The 25,624-nt window shown below is 47.4% G+C and overlaps 2 protein-coding genes across 2 annotated transcripts in view; both read left to right on the top strand.

Annotated features, from left to right (window-relative positions):
* MEGF9 (multiple EGF like domains 9) overlaps positions 1-18,751 on the top strand; it is a 49,202-nt gene extending 30,451 nt beyond the window's left edge. The window contains exons 3-6 of the mRNA XM_065853882.2: positions 4,735-4,874; positions 8,583-8,717; positions 9,651-9,923; positions 13,828-18,751. Coding sequence (XP_065709954.1) covers positions 4,735-4,874; positions 8,583-8,717; positions 9,651-9,923; positions 13,828-14,282 — 1,003 coding nt within the window. The 3' untranslated portion in view covers positions 14,283-18,751. The remainder of the gene's footprint in view (positions 1-4,734; positions 4,875-8,582; positions 8,718-9,650; positions 9,924-13,827) is intronic.
* Positions 18,752-21,643: 2,892 nt separating this feature from the next.
* Positions 21,644-25,624, top strand: part of CDK5RAP2 (CDK5 regulatory subunit associated protein 2) — a 72,905-nt gene continuing 68,924 nt past the window's right edge. The window contains 5 exon segments of the mRNA XM_071817531.1: positions 21,644-21,790; positions 21,793-21,937; positions 21,940-22,015; positions 22,177-22,235; positions 23,525-23,592. Of these exon segments, the coding sequence (XP_071673632.1) occupies positions 21,659-21,790; positions 21,793-21,937; positions 21,940-22,015; positions 22,177-22,235; positions 23,525-23,592 (480 nt within the window). The 5' untranslated portion in view covers positions 21,644-21,658.

Below are 25,624 nucleotides of genomic sequence, written 5' to 3'. Positions count from 1 at the left end.
CTCCTCCTCCGACTCTGCCCCAACATCTTACCAGTCTCATGGGTTTTCAAAATAGAGGCACCAAAGCTTGGTGCTGTGCCGTTTTGGCTGGCTCTGACTTGGCCAGGCAGCCCTGGGCTCTCGATGGCAGCTGGGAAAACATTCAAAATGAATCTCTCCCTTATCTCCTCCTTGTGGGGGGTGGCAAGGGAAGAAAATAAATAATTAGAGTTTGCTAAGGGTTTTCTGTTACATCATTAAAGCGTGCACAGCAGGCCTGCAAACAGCCCTTAAGGCGATGGTCCTCTGTCCTCCCATCCGTCTTGTCTGTCGTGTCCCTGCTAACTTCAGGATGTTTCTGTGGAGAAGGACGAGAGACCCATCGCAGATGCAATGGAACATAGCGATTGGTCTCAGATCACAGATGTTTTATTGCTCTTTTGTTTTGGTTTCTTTTGCCTTGTGATGAGGCTTTGAGTTCCTGTGCTGTACTGTGCCAAGGGCATTGCCTGAGGTCCCAGACAGAGTCTGTGTGTCCTTCCCAGCCATCAGAACTGGCAGAACATTATCTGTGTGATGCTCTGCAGCTTCAGGCCATGCACAGGATGGGATTTTAGAGGCGCTACCTGTTCTCCATGCTCTGCTCCCAGGATGCTTCCAAGAGGGGTCAGAACTACCTACAATCCTCTCTAGCACCACCCAGAGCAACACATAGAGTGGGGGGCTCTGGTGTATCCCCCTAACTTCTGTGGCTGTAAAGCTGCAGTCCCATGTGAAATCCCACCCCGGGGAGCGTTTTGTTGCCACCAGCACCACAAATCGCTTGGTGAGTGATGGGATTTCCTGCATCCCATGGCTGTTTACCCTTGAGTGGATGGAAGTGAAATCAGCCTGGCTTTTGTAGACGTATTTTGGGGTGCAGGCTGTTCCCCTTGCCCAATATTTTGCTTTTATTTACGGCCCCATCCCCAGTGTTGCTGGTGCCCTGCAGGCATCGAGACAGCAGCTCCTGAACATGAAACTCAAGGGCTGAGGGCAATTAAATGCCTTGTGGGGGTCCCCAACCCACGGGCAGCCCTCACCCCCAAAGGGCTGGATCACTTGGGGCTGGATCTGAGCCTTGCACGTGCTCCCTTCCCCACTAATCACCGCCTGCTCCCTCTGTCAGGATCTCTCGTGCTGGTGATGTTTTTAATCATTAGGAAACGTATATAAAGTTGATGGATGATGTGATGGTGATATACACTACCTACAGGGTCTTTAAAGTAAGTGTAGTTGTAAAAATCTAGTAGAAAGCAAAGCTGGGGGGGGGAGCTTTTGTAACAAAAGTCTGGTTTTGTCCCAACACACCCTTCCATCAATTCTTTTGTGAGACCTAAAAATTGGCTGGCTTCAGTGGAGTTAATAATCATCTGAAATGGAGTTGAGCAATTGATGTTGCTGCATCAAAATGTTTCCCTGTTCCCTTCCCCCAAAACAGAAATTCCTGGCTGATACTCAAAATCCCCTTCAGTTCTCACTGTGCGAGTATTAAACTGTGGGGCTTTTCTTTTCAAGTTTCTGGGTTTTTATGGGCACAATCGGGCTGTTAACAGGATTCTTTTTTTTTTGGTGGTGGTGGTGGTTTCAATGCATTTATATCATTGACCTTTGCTTTAAAAAGTGTCTGACAGTCTTTACTGGACTGGTGCTATGAAAGGGAGTGTTGTAAGGGGGCTTTATTCTATGGAAGCAATGACCACAGGCAAAGCTTTATATTTGCTGAGTGATTTAATTCTTGCACATGCAGAACTTGGCTCCGTGCCATGTGTAACATGTTGAGAAAAGGTCTGCTTGAGAGGCATTAAACCCAAACTTTCCAAAACTGTACTTTTCTTCTTTTAAAAATAGCTTTCTTTCCTGTTATTTTTAAGCTAATGAGGAAAATGGAGGGACGTTGCACCAAAATGGTGCGTTGAGCTCTGGCAGAGTCGTTGGGGAAATAAACCTTCCTTAAAATAACGGATGGGAGGCCAGGAGGAGGGTGTCATTAAAATAAAGGCTTGATCGGGGGACAGGAGAGAGAACCTGGAAACCTGAAAGGCTGAGGGAGCTGAGGCTCTGGAGCTGGAGAAGAGGAAACTGAGGGGTGACCTCATTAATGCTGGTGGGATGCTCGTGCAAACCTAGAGACAGGCAGGAAATGGCCACGTTATCCCTCCTGAGCCAATTCTGACCGTTTCCACAGATTGTGTCCAGTTCTGGGCCACTCAGCTCAAGAAGGACAGGGCACTGATGGAAAGAGTCCAGCGCAGGGCAACAAAGATGCTGAAGGGAGTGGAGCATCTCCCGTGTGAGGAAAGGCTGAGGGAGCTGGGGCTCTGGAGCTGGAGGAGACTGAGGGGGGACCTCATTAATGTTTACAGATATCTAAAGGGTGAGTGTCAGGAGGATGGAGCCAGGCTCTTCTCGGTGACAACCAATGATAGGACAAGGGGTAATGGGTACAAACTGGAACACAAAAGGTTCCACTTAAATTTGAGAACAAACTTGTTCCTGGTGAGGTTGGCAGAGCCTGGCCCAGGCTGCCCAGGGAGGTTGTGGAGTCTCCTTCTCTGCAGACATTCAAACCCGCCTGGACACCTTCCTGTGGAACCTCAGCTGGGTGTTCCTGCTCCATGGGGGGATTGCACTGGATGAGCTTCCCAGGGCCCTTCAACCCCTGACATTCTGGGATTCTGTGACCTGGGAGGATGAAGATTATCCAGCGCTAGTGCTGGGTCTTGTAAAGCCCGACTCACAGGGCACATCTCCAGAAGATGAATTTTCAGGCTGAAAATATCAGATCCGCACCAAATGAGTTGCTTTTCCTTGCCTGGCTCTGCCTGTCCCCTGCCCGCTTACAGGAATATCTGTCCAGTAGTGGTCAGAAGCAAATAAAAATAAACCGCTTATTGTTTGATCTTGTTTTAAACACTGCGACAACATTGGGATTAATGGCAAGTCTTGTGAAAAAAGCTCTTTAAAAGTCACACTGAGTTGCTTAACAGCGTCCCTTTGAATTCTGCATTTGCCTGCTCCATTTCCAGAGAATGGTCTGGAGAGGAAGAAAACATCATATTTGTTTTCCTTCTTGTAATTGGTCCATTAAATATGCCTGAAATTTCATATTCTGAAACTATTTAATTTTGTGGCCTCTTGGGCTGAGTTCTGTATGTTCGTGTGTGTTTTGAGCATTTCCTCTTCCTTTGGCAAGCAAACAACAACAGAAATACCAAATTTTGTTAATTTCTAACAGAAGCCATGTCTTCCCCAAAAACATTGCAGTCTACCGCACTTTGATTAAAACCAACACGTCGACAGCGCATCAGGCCATTTGGAGCCTCTATTAGGTCTAATCAACAGATTTTTCTAGGGGCTTTTAGAAGCAAATTGTGCATTGCTCGCTCTTCCCCAGGAGAAGCGAGGGAGAACAATAGATAATCTTCGTGCAGACAGAGCGAACATTGACATACTGCATTTGAAAAGTGTGTGAATAGGGTGGGTGTTGTATGGGGCAGAGCTAAGAGGAGGGTGCGCCCAGCGGTGCGCAGGGGGTGGCACCCGCCTCCTCTGCTGCAGCTGCAGATAAATCCATCTCCCGGAGGAGATAAATCCCGTTTATTGGGGTTGCTGTCCCATGTCCCCGTGCAGCACACAGGGTGTCCTGCAGGTCGCTGTCGGAGGTGTGCAGAGGCGCTTCTGTGCTCTGCCATCCTCAGCATGCAGGGGATGAGCCGTGGCCGCCATGTGAGTGGGTGGAAAAGGAGCACAAGTGTGATGGGAGCGGGTGAGGGACCTGGGGGGCTCAGCTGGAGAACAGGAGGCTGAGGGGAGAACTTATTGCTGTCTACAAGTGCCTGAAAGGAGGTTGGGGCATGGAGGGGGTTGGTCTCTTCTCCCAAGGAACAAGCGATAGGACAAGAGGAAATGGCCTCAAGTTGTGCCAGAGGAGGTTTAGATTGGATATTAGGAAAAAATTCTTCACGGAAGGGGTTGTCAGGCATTGGAACAGGCTGCCCAGGGCAGTGGTGGAGCCACCATCCCTGGAGGGGTTTAAAAGACATGTAGACGAGGTTCTCAGGGACATGGGTTGGTGCCAGAGTTAGGTTATGGTTGGACTCGATGATCCCGAGGGTCTCTTCCAACTGAAATGATTCTGTGATTCTGTTTTGTCACATGCAGGGACAGGAGTTGGACTCGATAACCCTTGTGGTTCCCTTCCAACTCAGGACATTCTATGATTATGTTCTATTTTATCTGTTCCTGTGACTGCTCTGAGAGCTGAGCCTGAGTGCTGCTAGTCTATAAAGTCACTTACAAAAGAAATAGGTTTCAAGCCTCTATGTGGAGATGCTGGCATGGAAAGCCAAAGCAATGAGGGTAACCCCTGCACCAGGACCGGTGCTCGATGGAGCTGGGAATGGAGAGGGGCTGTCAGAGCATCTCTTGGCAGCTGATGCGTGGGGATGGCTGTGGGCCAAGGCTTTCAAGAATGAGTGATGCTTTCTGGTGCCCAGCTGGAAATTGCTGTCAAGGCAACTGGTTTTGCAGATACTCAGCCTTTCTTGAACTCCCCATTGCTTCTTGGAAGTCGTTGCCCGTGGGTTTCATGTCTTGTATTTCTGCGCAGGGTTCCCCGCTCTGGAAAGTGAATCCAAAACGCCGAGCGCAGGTTTGTACTTTGGATGCCGCCCAGCACATCCAGATTTCAATGTTTGTTTTGTCTCTGTGCAGCTCTGGGAAATGCCAGTGTAAAGCTGGTGTCACGGGCCTGAAGTGTGACCGGTGCAGTGATGGATACTACAGGTTCAACGAAACCACCTGCGAGCTGTGTCAGTGCAACAACCACTCCAAAACCTGCGACAGCTCCACAGGTACCGTCTCGTGTGACCGTGGTGGGTGCAGACCTTACCTGTTCCTTCTGTCTCTAGTTTTTGCCATTTTCCTTCAGCAGACCTCCTGCATCTCCATATTTATGCCTTGAGTACTCAGAATCTTTACCTTAAAACCAAAACTAAAATGCAGGGCAAGGCTGGAGTTAGTCCGCTTCTGGAGGAAGTCAATAAAAGCTGCGTTATTTACCCCAGGCTGCAGCACAGAGCCTTTATTCCACAGTCTGTATTGGAAGTCAGTGCTCTATTGTTCTCTGCACTCACACAAATACACAACATTGGCTTTTAAAGAGCTTTTGTTTAACAGCTGTTTACCTGGAAACATATACGGTACTGGCACTGAAGTAGAGTGAGTGTTATTGCCACAGATAACGTGATTAGTGCTGGAAAAAAAGGCAGCTAATTAATATCGCCCGCTTTTTCTAAATGTGCCATGTTCATTTTCCTTGATCGTTTCTTTGACTGTCTCTCATATGGATGTTGATGGAATGCAAATGTGGAAGCACCTGTGCTTGAAGAGCTCATGGGAGGGCAGGGGAATGTAATTGCTTTCCCATGTCCACTGAAAGAGGAGATCCCGGAGGAGCAATGTTATGTGACCACCTGCCCGATCCCCGCTTTAGCAACAAAACTCGCTCTTCAAAACCCAAATTCTCATCCAAACTTCCAGGCTGAAATGCAATTCTATGATGTTTATCCAGGAGCTTAGAAAGAGCAATAATTTTAAAAATGTTGCAGGTTTTTTTTGCATGGCTGGCAGAGAGGCAGAGCTCATGAAATATGGGATTTCGGGGCAATTTCAGCCCCGGTGTGTGTTCCCTCGTGGCCCGCGTGTTTGCAGCAGAGGAGCGAGCGGCCGCAGTGCTGGCTGTGCAGAGCCATGTCCTGGTGCTGCTGGGCACGGGGGCTGTTTCTGGGGGTGTCAGGGGTAGCAGCGGCCACCAGATCTGTGCTCCTTGAGCTTGAGTTATTGCACTCGTTCCTATACTGAACTTTACGTGCTTAGGAGTTACTAATATTAAAGGATACAAAGCTGTGCCTAAAGCTGTGCACACATCAGCTGTGTTACTGATTGGGAGCCGTGTGTGTGGGTTTTGTGAAGGAACAAGATAATCTGCTCGTCCTTTTTCTTCCTCAATGTTCCCCCTGCTCTTGATTTACAATAAAAATAGCAAAAATCCAAACCAAACTGCAGTGCAGACGTTGCCTGTGGGATGGGGCTGCTCAGGCAGAGCAGAGCTGGGACCGTCCGGCGCTGAGCCTGGCTCTGCAGAGCCCCTCTTTTTGCTTAATGACCCATTGTTGATCTGACAGAAATCCCTTTTTAAAAATTTTCCTCCATCTGCTCTATTTGCTGCCGGGGGTGGGGGAACCCAACAAAACCAGAACAGAGAACAGTCGATTAAAAATGAGATCCGACGTCTAATAAGTAACGCAGCGCGCTCAGCCTGCTCTAGAGACTGCACTTTGGGTGACCTCCCCAGCTTCACATCAGCTGTGTGCAGTCTTTGTCAGATTTTCAAGGGTTTTTTCCACATTAATGCCGTACTCTGGGCTCCCTCTGCCGGCTCTGCCACTGAGCCTGCTCAGCATCGCTCTGGCCAGGAGCAATATTTAAAATTACTGGGCTGGAAATGGGGCAGCCAGAGCTCCCCAGGCGCCAGCATTTCCTTCGACACGACCCTCGGGCCCCATGTTGTGTCTGTTCGATGAGTTTAGTTGTTTCTTCCCAGCTGGGCTACTGTGAGGGCTGATCCTTCCTGAGGGCATTATCAGGATGGGAAGTGCTATTAATTATTAAGGCTTTCCACAGCGATACCTGCTTGTGAGCCCATGTGTGCTTTGCATGGCTTGAGCCACTTGCTGACTCACTGGCAACGCAGCCATTTCGCAGGGTTGGTGTAGATAAATGCGAGTAATTTCCGCCAATGGGAAAGGCATTGGTCCTGAAATGACCCAGACCGTGCAGAAAACGCAGGTGTGATCCCAGATTTATACGACCATTAATTCATACAGAGCACGGTTCACCGCACTCTTAGTGCTCATCGGGCAAACTGACCTTCCACAAGCTGGCCTGTCCCAGGCATCCTGCCGCAGCAGCTGATTGAGGTTTGCCGCTGGAAAAACCAAGCCCAGCAGATAATTTTCCCCTCTCATCCTGACATCTCTCCCACAAAAACCACCGGCTCGTGTCTGACAAGCTGTTGGGTGAAGAGCAAACAGTGTGTGGGAGCTGACACCGTGCACGTGTCCTTAGTCATCAGGTGCTGCCAGCCCCAGAGAGCTGGTGGATCAGCCGCTTCCCAAAATCGGTAGCATGCCAGGGTTTGGTTCCTGCCCTGGGTGACACGTTCGGCTGCAGGGACACGCTGGACTTGCAGTGAGGGCGGTGAGAGCCTGACCCAGGTTGGCCAGAGAGGTGGTGGATGAACCATCCCTGGAGACATCCCAGGCCAGGCTGGACGGGGCTCTGAGCAACCTGAGCTGGTGAAGATGTCCCTGCTCATGGCAAGGGGGGCACTGGATGAGCTCTGAAGGTCCCTTCAACCCAAACCATCCTGTGATTCTGTGCTCAGGGATGCTCAGCTGCAGAATTTTCTCTGTGCAAAGAGAAGAGCAGGAGCCATGCAGCGTGTTGGGCTTGCAAGGGAACCAAACTGTTCCAATATTAAGAAAATCTCCTGTGTTTTTTTCAGCAGTCAGCATTAGCCTAATTCAGGATTTTTGTGTGTGTGTGGTTAATGTTGATATCAGACTTTTCCATACCCCTGCAACACTGCTAGATTAGCGCAGTGAATCTCCTGTCTGTGCTTATGTGTACAGTGAATAAACTGCTCCGTGCTGCCCTGGTTTGTTAGAAGGTGGCTGCTGCCTCTTCAGAGTCTTGTACATGGGATTTAATTAAATAAGCTTCCCTTGGGTCACTGCCACCTCAACGAGGAGCCTGCTGCTGATGCTGTTGATGGATGGGCTTTTGATAGAGGCTGTGCTTTTATAACTAGGGAGATTTTTCTTTCTCTGGTCACAGCAATATCAAAATGCAATTTAGAGGGCCATTAGGACACAGCCTCTGCTCACACAGCACGTTGATTTTCTGATTCAGGGGCTTCCCTAGGAAGGGGAGGTGGCTCAGCCGAACCCCCAGTTCTCCTCCGTTTCTCCGCGAAGGTCAGGAATTGCTGCTGCCTGGTGCCTGTGCTGGGGATGGAGGAGCTGGAGCCACATGGGTGGGATGGAGCCATCTTGTCCCCAAAGCAGGATGGTGGCACTTCCCTACCCCTGACCGCCAGCTCTGTGGTGCAGGAATAGGTTGCAAAGGTAGAAACTCATGAGAGTGGGAGGTTTGAAGCATCAAGATCCAGGCTCCCTGGCGTACTTGCAAACCAAACCCACTTTCCTTGAGGACCATTTGATATTGATAGCGTGTGTTTGCCTGCACTGACCTTTTGAAGTGATGAACCATGAGCTTCTTTGCTGGAGCCACCTACTTTTTCACATTATGTGTGTGTGCAGAGAGGGGAACGACCATCAGAAGCTCATAAGAGGCCAGGACCATGTTTTGACCAGAGGGCATCCAAAATCACCTGTGAGCTCTGATAATTGAGAGTGCTCCATGCAGATTCTTGCTCCAAATGTTCTGCTCCAGTTCCTGCTGCCAACTGTGTTTTTGTGCTCCTGTCCCTTCCCCAGGCACCTGCCTGCAGTGCCAGGACAACACCCAGGGCACCCACTGCGAGCTCTGCAAGGAGGGGTTCTACAGGAGCGCCCACGGCTGCCACCGCTGCCCCTGCTCCACCGTGGCATCCACCGGCACTTGCCAAATACGTAAGGCTTTTATTTTGGTCTAATTTCTCAGATAATGAATGTAGCTCCTCGCAATGAAATTGCATCAGTGGTACAGGAGGTGGCCAGCAGCGCCACAGAACCATCCATACCCCTGCGAGACCCCTTCCAAACACCCCCATGAGACTCCAAACCTCAACCTTCTCGCTCTACTTTCACGTAACTGAGAGAAGAAATCATAGCTGTAATAAACATATGTAAGACTTGTTGTTATTTCCTTAATCATTTTTGCAATGAAGCCACCCCTGGCTTCATATAGGCCAAAAAGTTCCTGTAGATTGCAAGAGATAGTTCTAGCTGTGTTGCGAAATGGCTGTTTGAGATGGAAATGTTCAGGAGTAATAATCAGTTTGCTTAGCAACATGCCGAGCATGCTCTGTGCTGCTGGTACCAGGCATCAGAAACCCCCAAAGCTTTCTTTTTTTACCTAGAAAGAGAAAATGCCGCAGTTCATAAGTTATGCAGGATGTTTCAAAAAGATGGACCTGATTTCAAAGATCTATTTGGGTTCATCCTTTTGAAACACCCTGTATTTTTAGCTTAAAATTTGAGATTGGTCAATATCCTGTTTCCCTGAAAATAAGACCTACCCAAAAATAAGCCCTAGCCTGATTTTTCAGGATTTTTGAGGATGCTTGAAATATTTGTCCTACTCCAAAAATAAGCCCTAGTTACAGTACATAAAAAAGTAAATTTAAATCCTGTCCAGGCAGCTATATGTGTAAAAAAAGTAATAAGTTTTGGAGCAAAAATTAGTATAAAACTCTGTCTTATTTTTGGGGAAACAGGGTACTCACCGGCTACTGATTTTTATCATGGTGATTTGTGGTCAGGTCCCACAGAACAAACCCCACAGCGGGTGTTTCTCCACAACGAGCTATGGCACACACGTGCTTTGTTTTTTGTGTCCTTTAGCGCCTGGTGAAACCGCCCCGAGGTGTGACCAGTGCAAAACTGGCTACACCGGCCCCAACTGCAACCAGTGCGACGACGGCTACTACAACTCCGACAGCATCTGCGTCAGGTGTAAATGCAACGGGAACGTGGACCCGGCGCGGTCACCCCGCGTGTGCCGGCCGGACAGCGGGGAGTGCATCGGCTGCCTGTACCACACCGCCGGCTTCCACTGCCAGGACTGCGAGGACGGTTACGTCCGGGAGCCCGAGGGGAGCAACTGCACCAAGAAAGGTAAAAGATGCTCCTGGGATCGGTGTGGAAGGTCGCTGTGCAGTGGAGCTGGGCACAAGCTGCCTGGAGGCTGCCAAGGGAGTGCTGGGAATGGTTCAGATTGGTTTAGATTCATCTGGCCTGTGGCGCAGGGAAGAAAAATAGAACTTTATACATGTTGATGCCTCCCAGCCTTGAAACCTGTGGTTTAGAGTTAGCCCTGCAACCACCCTGATCCCCAGTAGCAGGCACTGCTAGTGAACAAGCTGGAAAGCAAAAATTATTGGCAGTGTATTTAACTTTTTCAGATTTCGGTTGCCTGACGTACTTGATCTCTCGGTGCCCAGTGAATCGTCCTTACTGACTGGTCCACTCCATAGCACTGTCTAGTTCCCTAGAAAGGGTGTTTGTAATAAATTTTGTCACTTCTCATACTCTGCAGACATCCAGTACTTGGACCAAGTTTAGGGGTTTTTTAATTATTACTATTTTTCTTCCTAAATAGGGAAGCCAAAGCTCAAGAGAGATGAGATCCAAACTTGCACAGTGAGTTAGCACCAGAATTTACTGGTACCTGCTCTGGAGTCTCATCAGACTTCAATCCACATCCGAGACACTGTATGCAGCATCTCAGACACAAACTAGCTCTGGTACTTAGAGCTACTGCATAGCAGGAGGACTTGGAATAAAATGAGATTAAATGGTCCTTAAGTTGCTCCTTCAGTGCTTATCAGGAGGTTGGTCCACAAGGTGGATCTCCAGCTCCATGCATGGAAACAATACAGGTATTACGTGTTAGTTAAGAGAACCCAGAGTTCAGGAAAGCATCGAGGCCCGAATTTGTCATTGTCACCAACAGAGATTTAATTCAGATCTTCCATTAGGAGCTAATGTGGTTTTCACTCCCATGCTGCTCTCAGGAGGTGTAATCACAGAGTCCTCTGTGCAGGGAGATGATCAATACAGAAAAAGTTGAATGCTCATTAGCTGGAACTGTACGGTTACAGGGCTGGAACTGGCACTTTTGCATCGGCTCATCCATTATCTCCCCATGCACAGCCTTGTTCTCGTGCAAAGAGCTACATGACCTTGCTCTGTTAAAATCCATATGTATGGCTTTGCCTGTATACTTGCAGTTTTCACCATTCAGATTTATTTTCATGGCATTGTTATAGCCAATTTCAGGTGTGGGGAAAGACTGTCCCCCTTCAAAGGGACCGGGACATGCTCTTCTAGCTTTCCTGTTTCCTCGGCACCTATTTTTTTCCCATTCTTATTAAGCGATTAAAAAGGCGTACAGTTCGTTTCCAGTTTCTTGTACACAGTTTACCTAAAAATCGACCTGCTGAGGTACTGTGCATTAACTACTTTTAGGTTTAGATTTTCATAAACCACTAGTGCATTTGAGAGGCCTGGTTTTGAGTGGCTTCTAGAGCGAAATCATCACCCAGACTCTACTTAAGTGCTCGCAGCTGAAAAAGAGCCAATGTGTTCTGTACAGCCTGGGCAAAGCTAAACCCAACCTCGAGCACCCACTGTTCCGAGTCTTAAACCTGACCAAGATGTTGATGCTTTCAAGGCTGATGGAGAGAATATCCAAAGGACGCAGGGGGGGACCCAAGTCAGTATGTGTGACCCCTGGGTGGGTGGCGTTCGTGCTGCGAAGGTGAGTAGATCTAATGATGGAGCGTGGCACCGTGTCACCCAACCGAGCATCACAGTGTCCCCAAGAACCGCTGCGTGGGCTCCCGCCTGTTCCCGTTCATTGCAGGAGCTTTGCAGAGATGGCATTTCCATCAAGCAGCTGGATGTGTGACGCTCATGCCAAAGCAGCCCATTGACTGAGCAGCTGCCGCTCTCAAGGAGCTGCTTTGGGACATCTGGAGCGCTGGCACAGCCCCAGCCAGCGGAAACAGGCATCGCTGTGTCACCGCCCGAAAGTCAGAGCGCGGCACTGTGTCCCCATGACGTTACCGTGGGTTCCAGGAAATGTTTTCACCCGTGTCCCCCTTGCCAGCGCTTTGCTGGTGCTGACTCACAAATAAAGCCCAGAAAAGTCCTGTTTCCTCGCTGGTGAATCAGCCATTGTCTGTGTTCTGGGTTTTTTTCTAATTATAGCTGCTGGCAGGGTTTGCCAAGAATTGAGTGTTGATGAAGGAATTTGGAAAGGGTGACTGAATTCCTCATGCCCTTCTCCCAAAGCTGTATCCAGGAACCCCTTGCTTCTGTCATGTTGCTTCCTACTGTGAAATTCTGCCTGTTAGCCCATAGAGAAATGGTGTTTCAGCATCCTGAGTATCCTCATCAACCCAAGGCAGGACCTGCAGGGAACAGAGGAGCTGCTGCAGGGAGGAACTCTGAGCAGGACCCTAAATTAGGTGTGTGGTGCCCCCTCCAGAGGGGTTTCTTTCTCCATTGCCTGAGCTGGGAACGTGACAGCCCAAAGTTAACTCGTGGGAGTTCCTCCGGTGGCAGGAGACGCGCTGAATATTTGCAGCTCCTGTTGCCAATGGAGACGCATATAGTGCAAAAATTAGTCCTTCGGAAGTGACTCGCCTCCTCAGTCATAATTAGGAGATGTTCTCTTCAGGAGAGCTGGATCAATACAGCACAGCACCAGCAGCTGTAATTGCTGCAGCTGTAAGTGGGTTTCAAATGAAGTTGCATTTCTGAAAGCAGAAAGAGAAATGGAAGAAAGAGGGTGCAGAGAGTCTCACGGAGCAATAGATGTAGAGAACGTTTGGGTTGATTGAGGGTTCAGCTTCTGGAGGGTTCCTGCTGTCTGGGCATGAGAATCTAAAATAGATCAGGTTATTCCTGTGAAGAAAATGCTTTATTAGTTATATTTGGGAGCCTAATACTCAAGGCTCTTATGGTGCTTTTGGACACCTATAGCTCAACCGGTTTGAAAAAGGTCTAATGAATTTGCATCCCACTTATGACATCTCCAGTGTTAATTTGTCGCCGACTCCTACATCTGAGAAGGGAGTTTTATCCCATTTCTGGGAGCAAGGCAGGTTCCTGGCTGTTTTGTGCCCAGGAACAGGCTGCAGAGGAAGCTTGTGGCACAGTCTGGTCGTTCCCATGTTCTCATCCACCATATGCCAGCAGCTGAAATCAAATCGGGATCCCAACTGGCTTCTGCTGTGTTCAAAAGCCTCATAAGAACATCCACAGTCTTTTGTCGTCGTTGTGATTCGGTTATCTTCTGCTTCTCGTGATGCAGACTGGGGCTTTCCATGAGATTTGTGCATGACTTCTTCATTCCAAAGCAGAACTGGGATAATTTTGCCCTTTTTCATAAAGCAGTGTAAATATTGAAACCCATTGCCAACCACTGTGATGGCAGAATACTGATGGTTCATTTTGTTTTCATTTTTTATCATCTTGTACAGGTAAGGCAGAAATAAACCCCATATTGTGAATATAAATCCTACACCCAGTGTACTGACTGAAAGGTTTCGGCTCCCGGAGCTGCTGTGTCCTGGTTGTGCAGCCCACGCAGACAATGAGCTGAGTCCCTTTGTTGTGTTCAAAGTCCAAACTCCTGCTGAGCTTGGTAAAACCCCGTTTTCATGGGCTGGATATGAGCTGGACTGGGTGACTGGCTTTCATCATGAGCTTTTGTATCTAACACTGAATCTTGGCTACTGCACCTATCCATCCATCACCAGGTTTTTCAGAGGAACGCTGCAGTCCGTGAGCACTTACCAACAGAATTATTTAAAACAAAAACCAAAACCAACCAAATGAAAAGACCAAAACCAAAATTCAACCATTTTTGTAAACTACTTTGAAAAAATACCAGCTTGAACAGTGTAGACTTAATTGCCATAACAACTGTGATATAAATGTCCGATCTCTTCTGTTTGTGTTTGATTCCAGCTTAGCGTATTTTTATTGATCATTTTTATTTGTTTTCTAGAACCCACTCTTGGCCCAGAAACAAGGGAGTTTACAACTTTTGCTCCAAATGCCAGCAAAGCAACAGCATTTTCAACTGCAGTGATAAACAGTACGTTGTCTCCAACAACTATACAGACGATACTGCCGATCAGTTCCTCTGACAATAGCACCTCTGCTTTTGCAGATGTTTCGTGGACCCAGTTTAACATAATTATTTTGACAGTTATCATCATCGTTGTGGTCCTACTAATGGGCTTCGTGGGTGCTGTCTACATGTACCGTGAGTATCAGAACAGAAAACTCAACGCCCCGTTTTGGACCATTGAGCTCAAAGAGGACAATATCAGCTTTAGCAGCTACCACGACAGCATACCCAACGCCGACGTCTCGGGGCTCTTGGAAGACGACGGCAACGAAGTGGCACCAAACGGGCAGCTGACGCTGACGACGCCCATGCATAATTATAAAGCTTAGAAGAAGAAGCGGTGATCCAGCTATTCCAAAGTTGGCGTAGGAGAAGTTACAGGGCTTGTTGGAGGGTATCGGGATCCGCGCCGAAGCTCCATGCCAAGGAGTTTGCTCTTCAGATGCTCTTAGGCTGGGTGAGCTATAGCTCGCAGGTGAACAGGAAAACAAAAGTGTAGTACATCCGAATTTCAGGTAATATGGTGGAATGTATTCAGTGTCCTGTTCTCTGTAAAGATCCATAGAATTCACTGTTGTTAAAGACTTGACTATGCTGATCTTAAAATATATTCTCATGAAGAGGCGGTGGGGTGGGAAAGCAGGACCCCATGATTGATCAGAAGCTACTTGATTTCCAGCCTTTAGTTTGAAAAGTAGCTCATGAACTAACAGTGGATTTTCAGGAAACAGACCTTTGCAAAGGCTTTGTGTTAGTTCCTGACATAAATTTGTTCGAAAAGGAGGACAAAAAAGGGAAATAATTGTTCACTGTACTAGCAAGAGGCAAGTAGAGGAGTGATTGCACACTTCAAAGAAGTCACCATTAGCAGTTCCCAGTAAGCAGGGAAACAGGAATAAAAACAGTGAAAATATTGGAGTTAGGGAGGAGACCGAGCTTTTCCCTTTCGGAGTTATTTATACAGGGTGATGATGCTATTAAAACATAGCAATCCATTTTTCTTCTAGAAGGAGTTAATGAACTTGTATAGTTCCTGTGCAAGGGAAGATGACAAGACATCTCAGGGTTGCCATGTAAAAATAAACGCTAGGCTTGATACCCTACCCTGATAGAAATGGTGTGTTCTGTATATAAAATGTAATATATCTTATTGGAATTGTATTTGTAATTATTTGTAAAAAGAACAACCAACCAAAAAAGTCCCAATGACAACTCCCCAACCTCCCCTATTCCCCAAGTCATATTTTGTCATCTAGATTTTAATTGTACAGCGGTTAGTGGAGTTGTTTAAAAAGAAAACAAAATGCGGATTGTTTAAAATACTGTAAATGAGATGGCAATATTGTTGGAGCTGGGACTCTGGCAAACACCGACTGCTTGAAGCTTTTCTTCTAGTGTCACTGAATAACTTTCTTTTTTAGGGAAAATGTGAGTGCTCCCTACTTGCATCTGTTGAATTTCTCCATTCCTTTAAATACAGAGTGAATACCAGTGTTGCCATGACTAGCGCTTAGTAGGTGTCCAAAAATCGGATGTACTGTTCTGTTACTTGCTTTTAAATCTTTATACAAAATGCAAATACACTGTCACGGATGCGTTGAGAGCCTGATCTCCATGGCTGAGCTTTTCCCAAGCGGCTGCTCATCCCATGGTGGATCTCGTTGCCATCTCTCCCGTGCGGACACGGTGACAAGGGGACAAAAATCCCCTGGATATGGGTGGAAACGGCTTTTAGCTGAAGAGCTTCCAGGAGCCGATCTGCGCTTCTAGATTTAAAAGCTGAAAGCGCATGGATGCTTTCAGGATATTTATGTAGCACAAGGCAGTGATGGGGAATCAGCTGTCAAAACAACCCACAGGGGACTTTGGGTTTTAGAGATTCCCCTGATTTTTGTGGGAGGCTGGTGGACTGTTAGTGCGGGGAGGACAACAGCATGGGGAGGACAACAGCACAGGGAGGTGACGCCGTGAAGCTCATCGCTTGGTACCTGCACCGTGCCCTCCCTGCGCTGGGGAGCCGCCAGGTCCAGCCCATGAAAATCAATAATTATATTTAAGCAAGGTGTGAAACAAATACTTCACTTCTGACCAACCTCAGAACTCAAGCGGCGTTGCTGTGCGTGTTGGTGCTTTGCAGGCGGTTGCTGCTGGGGATAAATGAAGTACCCGCTGAAGGGCAGCGGGAGCCGACTGATGCATCCTCAGCGCCAGGCAAAAGTCAATATTTCTCAAGACGAGAAACAGTAGGAAGGATGTGGTGATTATTTATTTGCTTTCTGGTGCTGCATGGAGGCTTTTCTTATTGGAGACTTTTTTTGGGGGCCAGGGGGGAGAATAGGTGCTTTAAACACATGCACAAAGATGCCATTTCTGCCTCAAAGACTTGCTGCCTGCTTTAAGGATGAGGCTTGGCAAGTAAGAAGGAAAATAGTCAAGGATGACCAAGGGAAATGGTGAGGGCAGAATGCGATGTTGTGTGTAGGCCTGAGCTGATGGGAAAGCTGCTGCCTGCTGTAGGCCTGGGTGAGGTCCCATATTTAGGTGATAAATTTGGCTGATGTCATTCAGAGCAATGTTAGTTATGAAACGGGGGAGGACTGGAGGAGAAAATCTGGATATTGGTAATGCTCGAGTTACTCATCAAACTTTTAAAGAGCAGAGTGGTGACAAAATAGAAGATTTCCTAAAAATCGTAATTATTTAGCAGTGCTGATTTAGTGATACACTTGCACTTGGTCACTTCATGGGGTGGGGAAAGGTAATTTAGGAAGTGTTAGGTTCTGGGGTTAATGCCAGCAGGCAAAGTGAAGGACACATTGTTCACTTTAATGTTTCCAAAATATTTTAGTAGATCTTTTTATCTTTGCCACAAGACACCTCTTCCTCAAGTTTTGCTATGATTCCAGGCTACTGTGTAACAGGAATAGGCTTGGATTTTTCCCTCAGTGAGGCAATAACGCAGGTCTGCAAAACCAGAGGGTAAGTTCAGGTGCTGAGCCCTCCGAGTCCCTGCCCACCGCAGCACGGGCCATGTTTGCATCCGGGCTGCTTCTGACCTCCGAACTACTGCAAACGCTTTGTGTCTGAGCAGAGGAGGAGGTCAGGATGCCTCACGGTCAGTCTGCAAGGGAGGGTGGTCCAGCCATGGCCTGTGGGTTGCGCATCTGGATGAAATGATCTAGAGAGCCCTTGCAGATGTGCTGGGAAGCTTTGTTGGGCAGGGAGGACCTGGCTGCCCAGGTTTGGCCAGAAGAGGAAAGCACAGGATGTTCTTTAGCAGGGAGTGGAGCACAGCAAGGATGTGGCAGCGGGACAACGCTTGGCAGATGGCAGAATGAGTCGGCAGGAAGGCACCAACCACCTCCAGCTCAACCAGGCCTTTGGCGCAGAGGAACAGCATTTATAAAAGATCGATGCCTTAGCAAGGAAAGAATAAACAGCTCCTTGTTTGACTTGGGTGGTGGGGGATTAGATCTTCCTTGCTGTGTCCATCAGGCATGCAGCTGTCCCCTGGGCACCACTGGAGGTCAGGAAGAGCTGAACTGGTTGTATCTCCAGTCAGCTCAGGTTGGTGTTGTACTTGGATGGGGTGCAGAGCTGAAACACCCGTGCCAGGGTACTAAAGGCCACCAGGACCGCTGACCTGCTGTGTGACATAACTTGTCCTGAAGCTGCCCAGACGTTGAGGTTTGCCCCGTGCCGCACTGGGGTTTGGGCAGGTAAACCAGACGTTGACTTACAGGGCTGCGCTGGGGCCCAGCTCGGAAGCCATCAAGACAAGGGGAAGGCATTGAGGTGACTTCTGGGGCTGGTGTGGCAATGCAGATACCGGTGGCACTGCTGAAGGGCCACCACACATCACCTTCTAACTGAGCGTGTGTCCCTGTCTGGCTGCGGTGGCGTGGCTGTCGTGGCGAAGGGCAGCTGGTGGCGTGGTACGGTGGCTGTAGAGCATGGAGAAGGTACGACAAGGCAGGGGAGGGCTGGAAGGAGGTGGGAAACCAGCTCTCAAGGCAGGTTCCTCAGGGTCGTGAGGGCCCTGTGGATCCAGCTGGTCTGGGCGGGGTGAGTTCAGTTCCACAGACCAGTAACTGAAGGCAAGAGGATATAATGGAGTGAGAAAAGGGCAAAAAGCAATGATGTGTCACAGGCATGGGGCAGCCTGGGTGGCCCACAGCTTAGGAGAGCAGTTGGTAAGCACGGAGCACAACAGATGTGGACAGATGGCCTCGAATTTGATGCTAGAAATAACCACGTGGAGCGCGAGCCCTGGGAGCTGTCAGGAGATGTCACCCCGTGGAACGGCAATTCCCTCGGACCAGGCTGAGCAAACAGCGCGCTGGAAGGCGCCTGTGAAAGAGGAGGGGATGTCCTGAGCATCCTGCAGGCATCCCGGGCCAGGTAACCACTGCTGTACAGCATCTGAAGTGTTACACGCAATGTAAATGTAGCAGAAAGTTTGCACAGTCTCCTTTAAATAAAGAAGATCGAATCCTAAAAATACATTTCTCTTTAAAGTGAAGTTTTGAAATGAGCTCCCACAGGGCCCTGCGCTTCGTGTGTCAGAGGAATGGATTAAAATAAGAAAAATGTGGGCCTTAAAAGTTGTACTTCCTCCCAAATGAAACCCATCAGTCTTACTACACATCCAAATAAGGTGTCTCATAAGCATATGCTGTGCTTACAAATGCATTTCTAAAGAAAAAAAGTGTATGATTTGAATATATGTCAGAATTTATACAGAAGAATGTTATTTAAAATGAATAAAAATAAATGTATATAATTTGTATCTATGCCACTTGGATTTTTGCGTTTGTTTTTTGTTCATTGAAGTTCAGCAGGAGTCTTTCCACTGATAGCAACCAGAGCTGCCTTGAAACCTAAAGGATCGAATCTGATCTCGTCTTGGTAATGACATTTGTTCCAAGAGAATTACTCCTTCATTACACCCCTGTATGTGAGATGAGAACGATGGCACAAAATATTTTTACCATCAGATATTCATTCGTTCATTTAGCATCAGTTGACATTGTGTCAGATAATCCATCTGAAAAATGAGCCCTGTGATCTCTTGTGTCTGCTTATTAACCATTCCAGCTTTCAGCTCCTTCCATTAACGTGTTTGGTAGCCAGTCAGTCAATTCATATTTCTCCATTATCGTTTGTAATATTCACATAGACATATTTTGTCAGAGATGTATGCAGTCATTCACAATGAAATGTACAGAGCAAAACTAGAAATTGGAAGAGGATATTTTATCAGGTTTTTCTTCATGACCACAATGGATCTTTCAGAAGAAATTTATGTTAACACATAATCTGAAATCCACATCTGTGGCATCCATAGTTTTGAATCATTCTTGGTAGTGTCTGCAAAAGGACCTATGGAAAACTTGTATTTCTTTTTCACTTGTCAGTGTTAGGAAATTGATATTTTTGGGCACAGAAGCAAATACAAATGCTGAAGGCCACTTTTTCCTGCTGAATGTTACATCTAACTCATTGGTCCTTATTAAGCAAAGAACTTGGAGAGGTCAGTCAGCATCAATTAAGGGAGTACTTAAAACTAAGTGTTCATTCAGATGCTTAACTGAGTCACAGCTGTATAAGCAAGGGCCACACTGGTGGAATTCCAGGGAGTTTATTGAGATGTGATTTGTGTTAGTAGAACAGTCTGTGTTTGACACAGCTTTGGAGGAATTCTGCTCTGAACTCATAACAGGAGGACATGATTGCTGAAGCGGATCCCCAGAGCAGGGACTTGAGAAGAGGACAGCAAGGAGGACCCCGTGCTCGGCTGGCAGTGACATCTGTCCCTGTGTCACCATCGGCTGCAGCCGCAGCGCCCGGAGCAGCTGGATTTCATCTGGCTCCTTGGGATCCTCTGGGAAACTCACATATAACATTGCACTCACCATAAGTGTGTATTTCCCAGACTCCCTTTACTACTCTGTTTCTGAGGTGGTAAAGATCTCAGGCTGCATTGTAAAGTGGGAAAGCGCTGTTCCAATGAAGCTTCCTGGTACAAGGATTTAGCGTAATCTCCCCAAATGTACCACTAATTAAGATAAGGTTAAACAACATTAAGCAGATTATCAGAAGGCAAGTTGTTAACTGCTTCTAAACAAAACATCTCCCAGCCCTTTCTGCCCCTCGCAGCTTCTTGGTGCTGCAGATTTTAAAACATTGGGCAGTGCAGTAACTGAGGGAAATTTTCCATCGTGTCTCAGTATATATACATGTGTATATCTATATGCCCTTGTCCATCAGACATTTCATGAAGTGATAAACTGAGCAAGGATTAGCTGATTTCCTTCGGAAGATTGTGTGTTGGGGCGTGCGCCGTGGCTCTGCACACACACAGGTGCTGTACCAGCCTGTCACACACAAGCAGTGAAGGATTTGTGCTGTGCTTGCGGCTGGCAGATCAAAAATGTAATACACTACTGCCACCCGAAACAAGAGCAAATTGGTGTCCTCCTTTTGGTAAGCAGACTCATTAAGTATGCTTAATTTTACGAAGATCTGCTCTGTAAATATGTGAAGCCACAGTTCAGGCTCATCAAATCCCGGTGCCATATGGCAGACCCGATTTTGCAAACTTCAGCTTGGCAGAAGGTGCGGCCACTGCAAAAGGGGACCCAGTCACGTAAGGTGACGAATGTCTCTCAAAGGTCATGCGGGAACTGAGGGGACTGAACATCTTGTAGGGTGATCAGACCCCAAGTGCAGACAGGAGATGAGATTAAGAGCTCGGTTGTGCTAAGTCGTGCCTGGCATTTTGGGCCGCTAACAGCTGCGCTTGTACACATTAGTGGAAAGACAGAAGCCGGGATGGGAAGCCCACTGTGACCAGACACATCCAGTGGTTGCAATGGCTGCTACCACCAGTTTAGGGTGGTTTACAGGCTTTCAACTTTCATCTGTTTCGAACAGAGAGTAGAGCTGGAGCAGGTACCTGGAGAAAACAGAGCTAACGGGGCAGAATGGCCATTTGGAGCAATAAACCCACAAAATTATCACAGCCCATGGTCAGCCCTTATCCATGTCCTATTTCCTGGCCAGGTGAGAACCCCCTTGGGACAGCCCAGATGATAACAAGTGGAACCTGACACGTTCAGTACTGAAAAGGAAACCAAATCTAAGGCTTAAGCACATGGTTATTCCTGTGGGCGAGCGTGGCTGGATCAGAGCTTCCTCACGTTACCAGCGATGCTGAGTGAGTCCCAGCACGGTGCCCTGGCTGAGGCTGTGAATGCTGCAGGAAGGTGTTTCAATCCTACACACAGATTCCCGATAATGAATTAAAAAAAAGAGCATGAAGAGTATGAGAAGCAAAGCGGGGTTTGGAGCTCCCAGCACGGTCACCCTGGCCAGACACTCCTCTAGGAGGGGACACCACGGCAGGATTTAATTCAGTTTAGCATTTCCAGCTGCCAGTTACAAAGAATAGTGACTAGAATTTGAAACCAAAGTGTAATTATTTCTCTCTGCAAGTCGGTTTGGCGCCGGGGAAGACCTGGAAATAATCAGCTCCAGCAGCTCTGCCAGCAGCCCGGGGTGCCGGCGCACTCCAGCAAAAGCCTCTTCCAAACCTGTGTTTGTTGGAGCGGGGCCCGGAGGCCCCCGGGGAGAGGCGGGTCCGGTCCCCCGCCTCGGCCGGGCCGCAGGCTTGAACAACGTGCCCCGGTTGCCCTCACTCAAGATGGCGCCCGACAGTTTTTCTACCCCTTTAGCCCAGCTGGCAGTCCCCGTCATACCCCGCCCCACTCTGCCCTCAGCCAACATGGCGCCTTCCCGCCCAACTTTGGCCACCGCCCGCACCAAATATGGCGGCTTTCCTTCAGTTTCTATTGTGCCCGCCTTGTACGCTTTCCCGAGGTGGCTTCAGCGGCTTCGCCTCCGTCGACGCAAAGATGGCGGAAGCGATTGCGGCCGTTTGAATTCCAGCGAAGCCGCCAAAGCCGCGCACAAAGGAGCCGGAGCTAGGTCTGCGGGTCAGCGCCGCCATGGACTCGCTGCCGGGGGAAGACCCGACGCTGCCGGTGGCGCTTGAGGGCAGGTAGGCGGCCGGGATCGTTGGGTGGGGGCTGGTCCCACCGCGGGCGCCGGGCCCGCCGCCCACCTCCCCGCTTTGCTGGGCCTGCCAGCCCCGAGCGGGTGTCGGGGGGACGACACCTCCCCGCGGTTCGGCTCCTCAGCGCTGTCCTCCTCCCTTCTCAGCATCTCCCAGCTGCCTGACGTCTCCCGCGGTGACCCCGCGCCCCCGGCCGGCGGCGAAGGTAAGGCCGGATCGGCGGGATGGAGCCCCCGGGGCGGGCGGGAGGCGGCGGGATCGGGCCCCTCAGCCGCCTCTGCCCGGGGCTCGGTGCTTCGCGGGGGGTCTCGAAACCTGAGCGGGGGAAAAAAGGGCAGAAAAATGTTTTAAAGTGACGCAGCTTGTTGTTAAGTTCTGTCATTATAGAGCGCCGGTTACTGCTGCAGTTACAGCTCTCCCTCTGTGGCCTGTGGTCATGAGTCTTGCGTAAGATGAGCAGCGGTTTTGTGGAGCGTGTACTTAAAATACTTAGAATATCAAGCAAAGCAATATTGCTGTTTCGTATTCTGCTCACCTTTAGGGAAGTTGCGTGCTGCACAGCATTAGGTTGTTCAGTTGCAGCTCAGCTCTTCAGTTACTTTTGCCCGCAGACCTGACCTGGACTCTATCTTCACTTTTATCTCTTTCTGCTTTAAGAAACCTTCCTGTCTAGTTCCTGTTGAACTGCAGCTGTAATTCAGTGCATTTTTCTATATGATGGCCATGTTAGTATCTTCCTCTCCAGGTTTGGGAGACTTGCTTGGAACACTTATTTTAAAGTAAAACAGCTGAACAGTATTATGTTGAAACTTATCTATGGACTTAACTCTTCCCTGTTCTGTAAATTCAACGTGTATGTTTTTGATTTCTTTTTATACATGCATGTAACAAGCAAAGTAACTTGGCTGACTTCATTATATAGCTGAAGTAGGTAATTGAAACTGACTCGAATTAGGTGGTTCCACAGGAAGATCGGTTTGCTCATGAAAATAAACAAATATAGGAAACATATTAAATGCTGCAAAGTAATGTTACTACGTCCTGCATGTGCTCTAGGAAAGCTACCTTGTGACATTAATTAGAATGTCAAGATTTAAAAACCACTGGCTGGCATCCTTTGGGTTATTTTCCAGGCTCCTCTACATAGTTACATGACAGTTTTGGAAGTATGTTAAAGAAAATGTTTTCTTTCAGTTAGTATGAGAGTCAGTCTGAGTCCTCAGCTTCCTCTTTATATTTAAGATGATGCAAGTGCTACATGTTTTATACAGTCTCATTATTCTGATTAAAAGCTTGCTCTCACCAATCAGAATGGAAATAAGTTATGCAGTCCTGTTAAATTGGCTGTTACAGAATATACATGCAGACAGAAGCTTAAATACATGTACATTCATTTTAAGAACAGGGATTAGCGTAGACCTTTGCTGTTTCCAAATTGAAGCTTAGTTTAGAGGTTCTGCTGCCTGAACTTGTTCTGTCTTTTTAAATGTCTAGTGTTACCAGATGTGGCAGAGGATACAGTCTCGCCAAGTAGAGCTCGGACCATGAAGGACTATGAAAATGTAAGCAGACTTTTAATATAAGACTCGGTGGGAGATTTATGGCCGAGGTATTTCAAACATGCTGGCTAAAGTGTTGACTCTCTGGGTCAGGTTCTTACTTTGTGTCCATCAGCACGGATCTGTTGGAGGTGTGACCAGCTGTCCGTCTGTGCTTTCAACCTCTGTTTCTTAAGTATTGCTTTCAAAAACAGGAAAAAAAAAATGTTGAGACTAACCAGCTGCTGCTCTTGAGTTGCGAAACCAAAATTGGCAACCTCGGCTCAAACATTCACATAATCTCCAGAAACATAAGAACTTGGTTTGTAAATCTGCAATTGATTAATTTCAGGGAAGCATGATGTTTATTTTCATTGAGACTAGTACAGGATTTGACTTTTTAATTCATTGACTGCCGCATAATACCTTTTACCTTTATAACTATGTCTGAGCGTTCTTGGAATACTTTTGTTATAAAGGTGACAATTCTGTAGAAAAACTGTTCTTGGCGCTTACTAGAGTGTAAAAGAAAACATCAGATTTTTAAAAAAGAAATCAATTGTGTTGGTTATTTAAATTGAAGAAGCCAGTTGCTCATAACTGCTGAATGGTGGTGTGGTTGGGGTATAGCTGTGTTGCAGGACAGCTTCCCTGTAAAAAAATTGAAGACATTTAACTCGAGTTCTTATGATTCTGTGAAAAACTGAAGAGAGGAAAGCAATAAAAAAATCTTGGAGATGTTTGCTACAGATAAAGGCTGTGGCTTGTGATCTTCAGGATGTGTTCAAGTGTCTGCAGCTTCCAGTGCTTCTGTAGCTGCTTTCGCCTTTTGTAGCATTGTTATGTTTGAAATGAGTGTTGCTTCTAAACTCTTTCAGTTTCTTGTGGCCTTATGTCCCTCTGAGCAGAAAGCTATACCTTTTGTTCGGAATTTAAAGCTTGTTTAGGAAAGCACTGGTGAAGGATGTTTTTTATAGTCCGTATCTATTTCACTTTCTCTTTTGTGTATTGGCTGGGGTAAAAAGAGACAGCGTTGCCATTAGTATGTGCTTAAAGTCTTTGATATATGCCAAAGACCTGTCTAGAATATATGTTTGGCAAGTGGTTATCTGCTGTGTTTGTTTGCACAGGGTAAAGAGTTGTAGAAAGGAGGAAAAATCTATTGTTTGTGTGTGATAGAGAGGAGAAAGTCTCTCCCACAGATCTCTGGCTTCCTGGTACATACAGACCCCTTGTGTTAAACTGAGCTGTAAAAGGTCTTGGAGGCTTTTATAGATGCAATGAAGCTAAAATATCCATTCAACTGAAGAACGAAGAGTCCTTTGAACACAGATATTTCTATAACTTCTGCTTTTGACTCTTAAAGGTTGCTGGTAGCTGGAAGGTTAAGCTTGACAAAGAGATTATTTGCTTTTTTTGTCCTTTTGCTATTTACTAACCATCCAGTAACAGAGAGAACGGGATGGTTGTAATGACCCTTGAAGATCCACCTAGAAAAGGTCCTTGTATTTTCAGACCTGGAGAAGATGCTGAGCCAGATAACATTAGAGGTGTAGGGTTTTTTCCTAGTATTTATGGTATGTTACAACTTCTTGCAATATGGACGGGAACCACTGTGTGATAGAGTAGGTGATTACATGCCAAAATGAAAGGCATCTTTAATTGAGGACCTTCTTATGGTTTGTTAGGTGTTCATGAGTAGAAGGGGGATGATTGATATCAAGTTAGAGAGCTAAGTAATAATATTTGTGGGTTCCTTCTTGTCTACCCAAACCCACTTACGGTTTTGCTGTCTTGTAAAATGGCCTCTGCTGGCAAAACCTGTGTTGTGCAGTGAAACCGCAGCCTCTGCTGACAGATGCACACAAGTGGCTCTGTGCAGACTTGGAAAAGAGCTACTGAGCCAGGCAAGTGGTATTTGCTGCCCTGCTGTCCGGGGTGTAGAGCGGATTGCATTGTCCTGGTTTCTCAAAAAGTGTCGGCCGCTTCTCTTCTTTCATTCCTTTTTTAAATACAGAATCCAAATGCATGAAGGAATTACAATGGAGTCTTTTAA

The sequence above is a fragment of the Patagioenas fasciata genome, chromosome 20, assembly GCF_037038585.1.
Source record: "Patagioenas fasciata isolate bPatFas1 chromosome 20, bPatFas1.hap1, whole genome shotgun sequence".
Classification (NCBI taxonomy): Eukaryota; Metazoa; Chordata; class Aves; order Columbiformes; family Columbidae; genus Patagioenas; species Patagioenas fasciata.
This window is presented reverse-complemented; position numbering and strand designations above follow the sequence as displayed.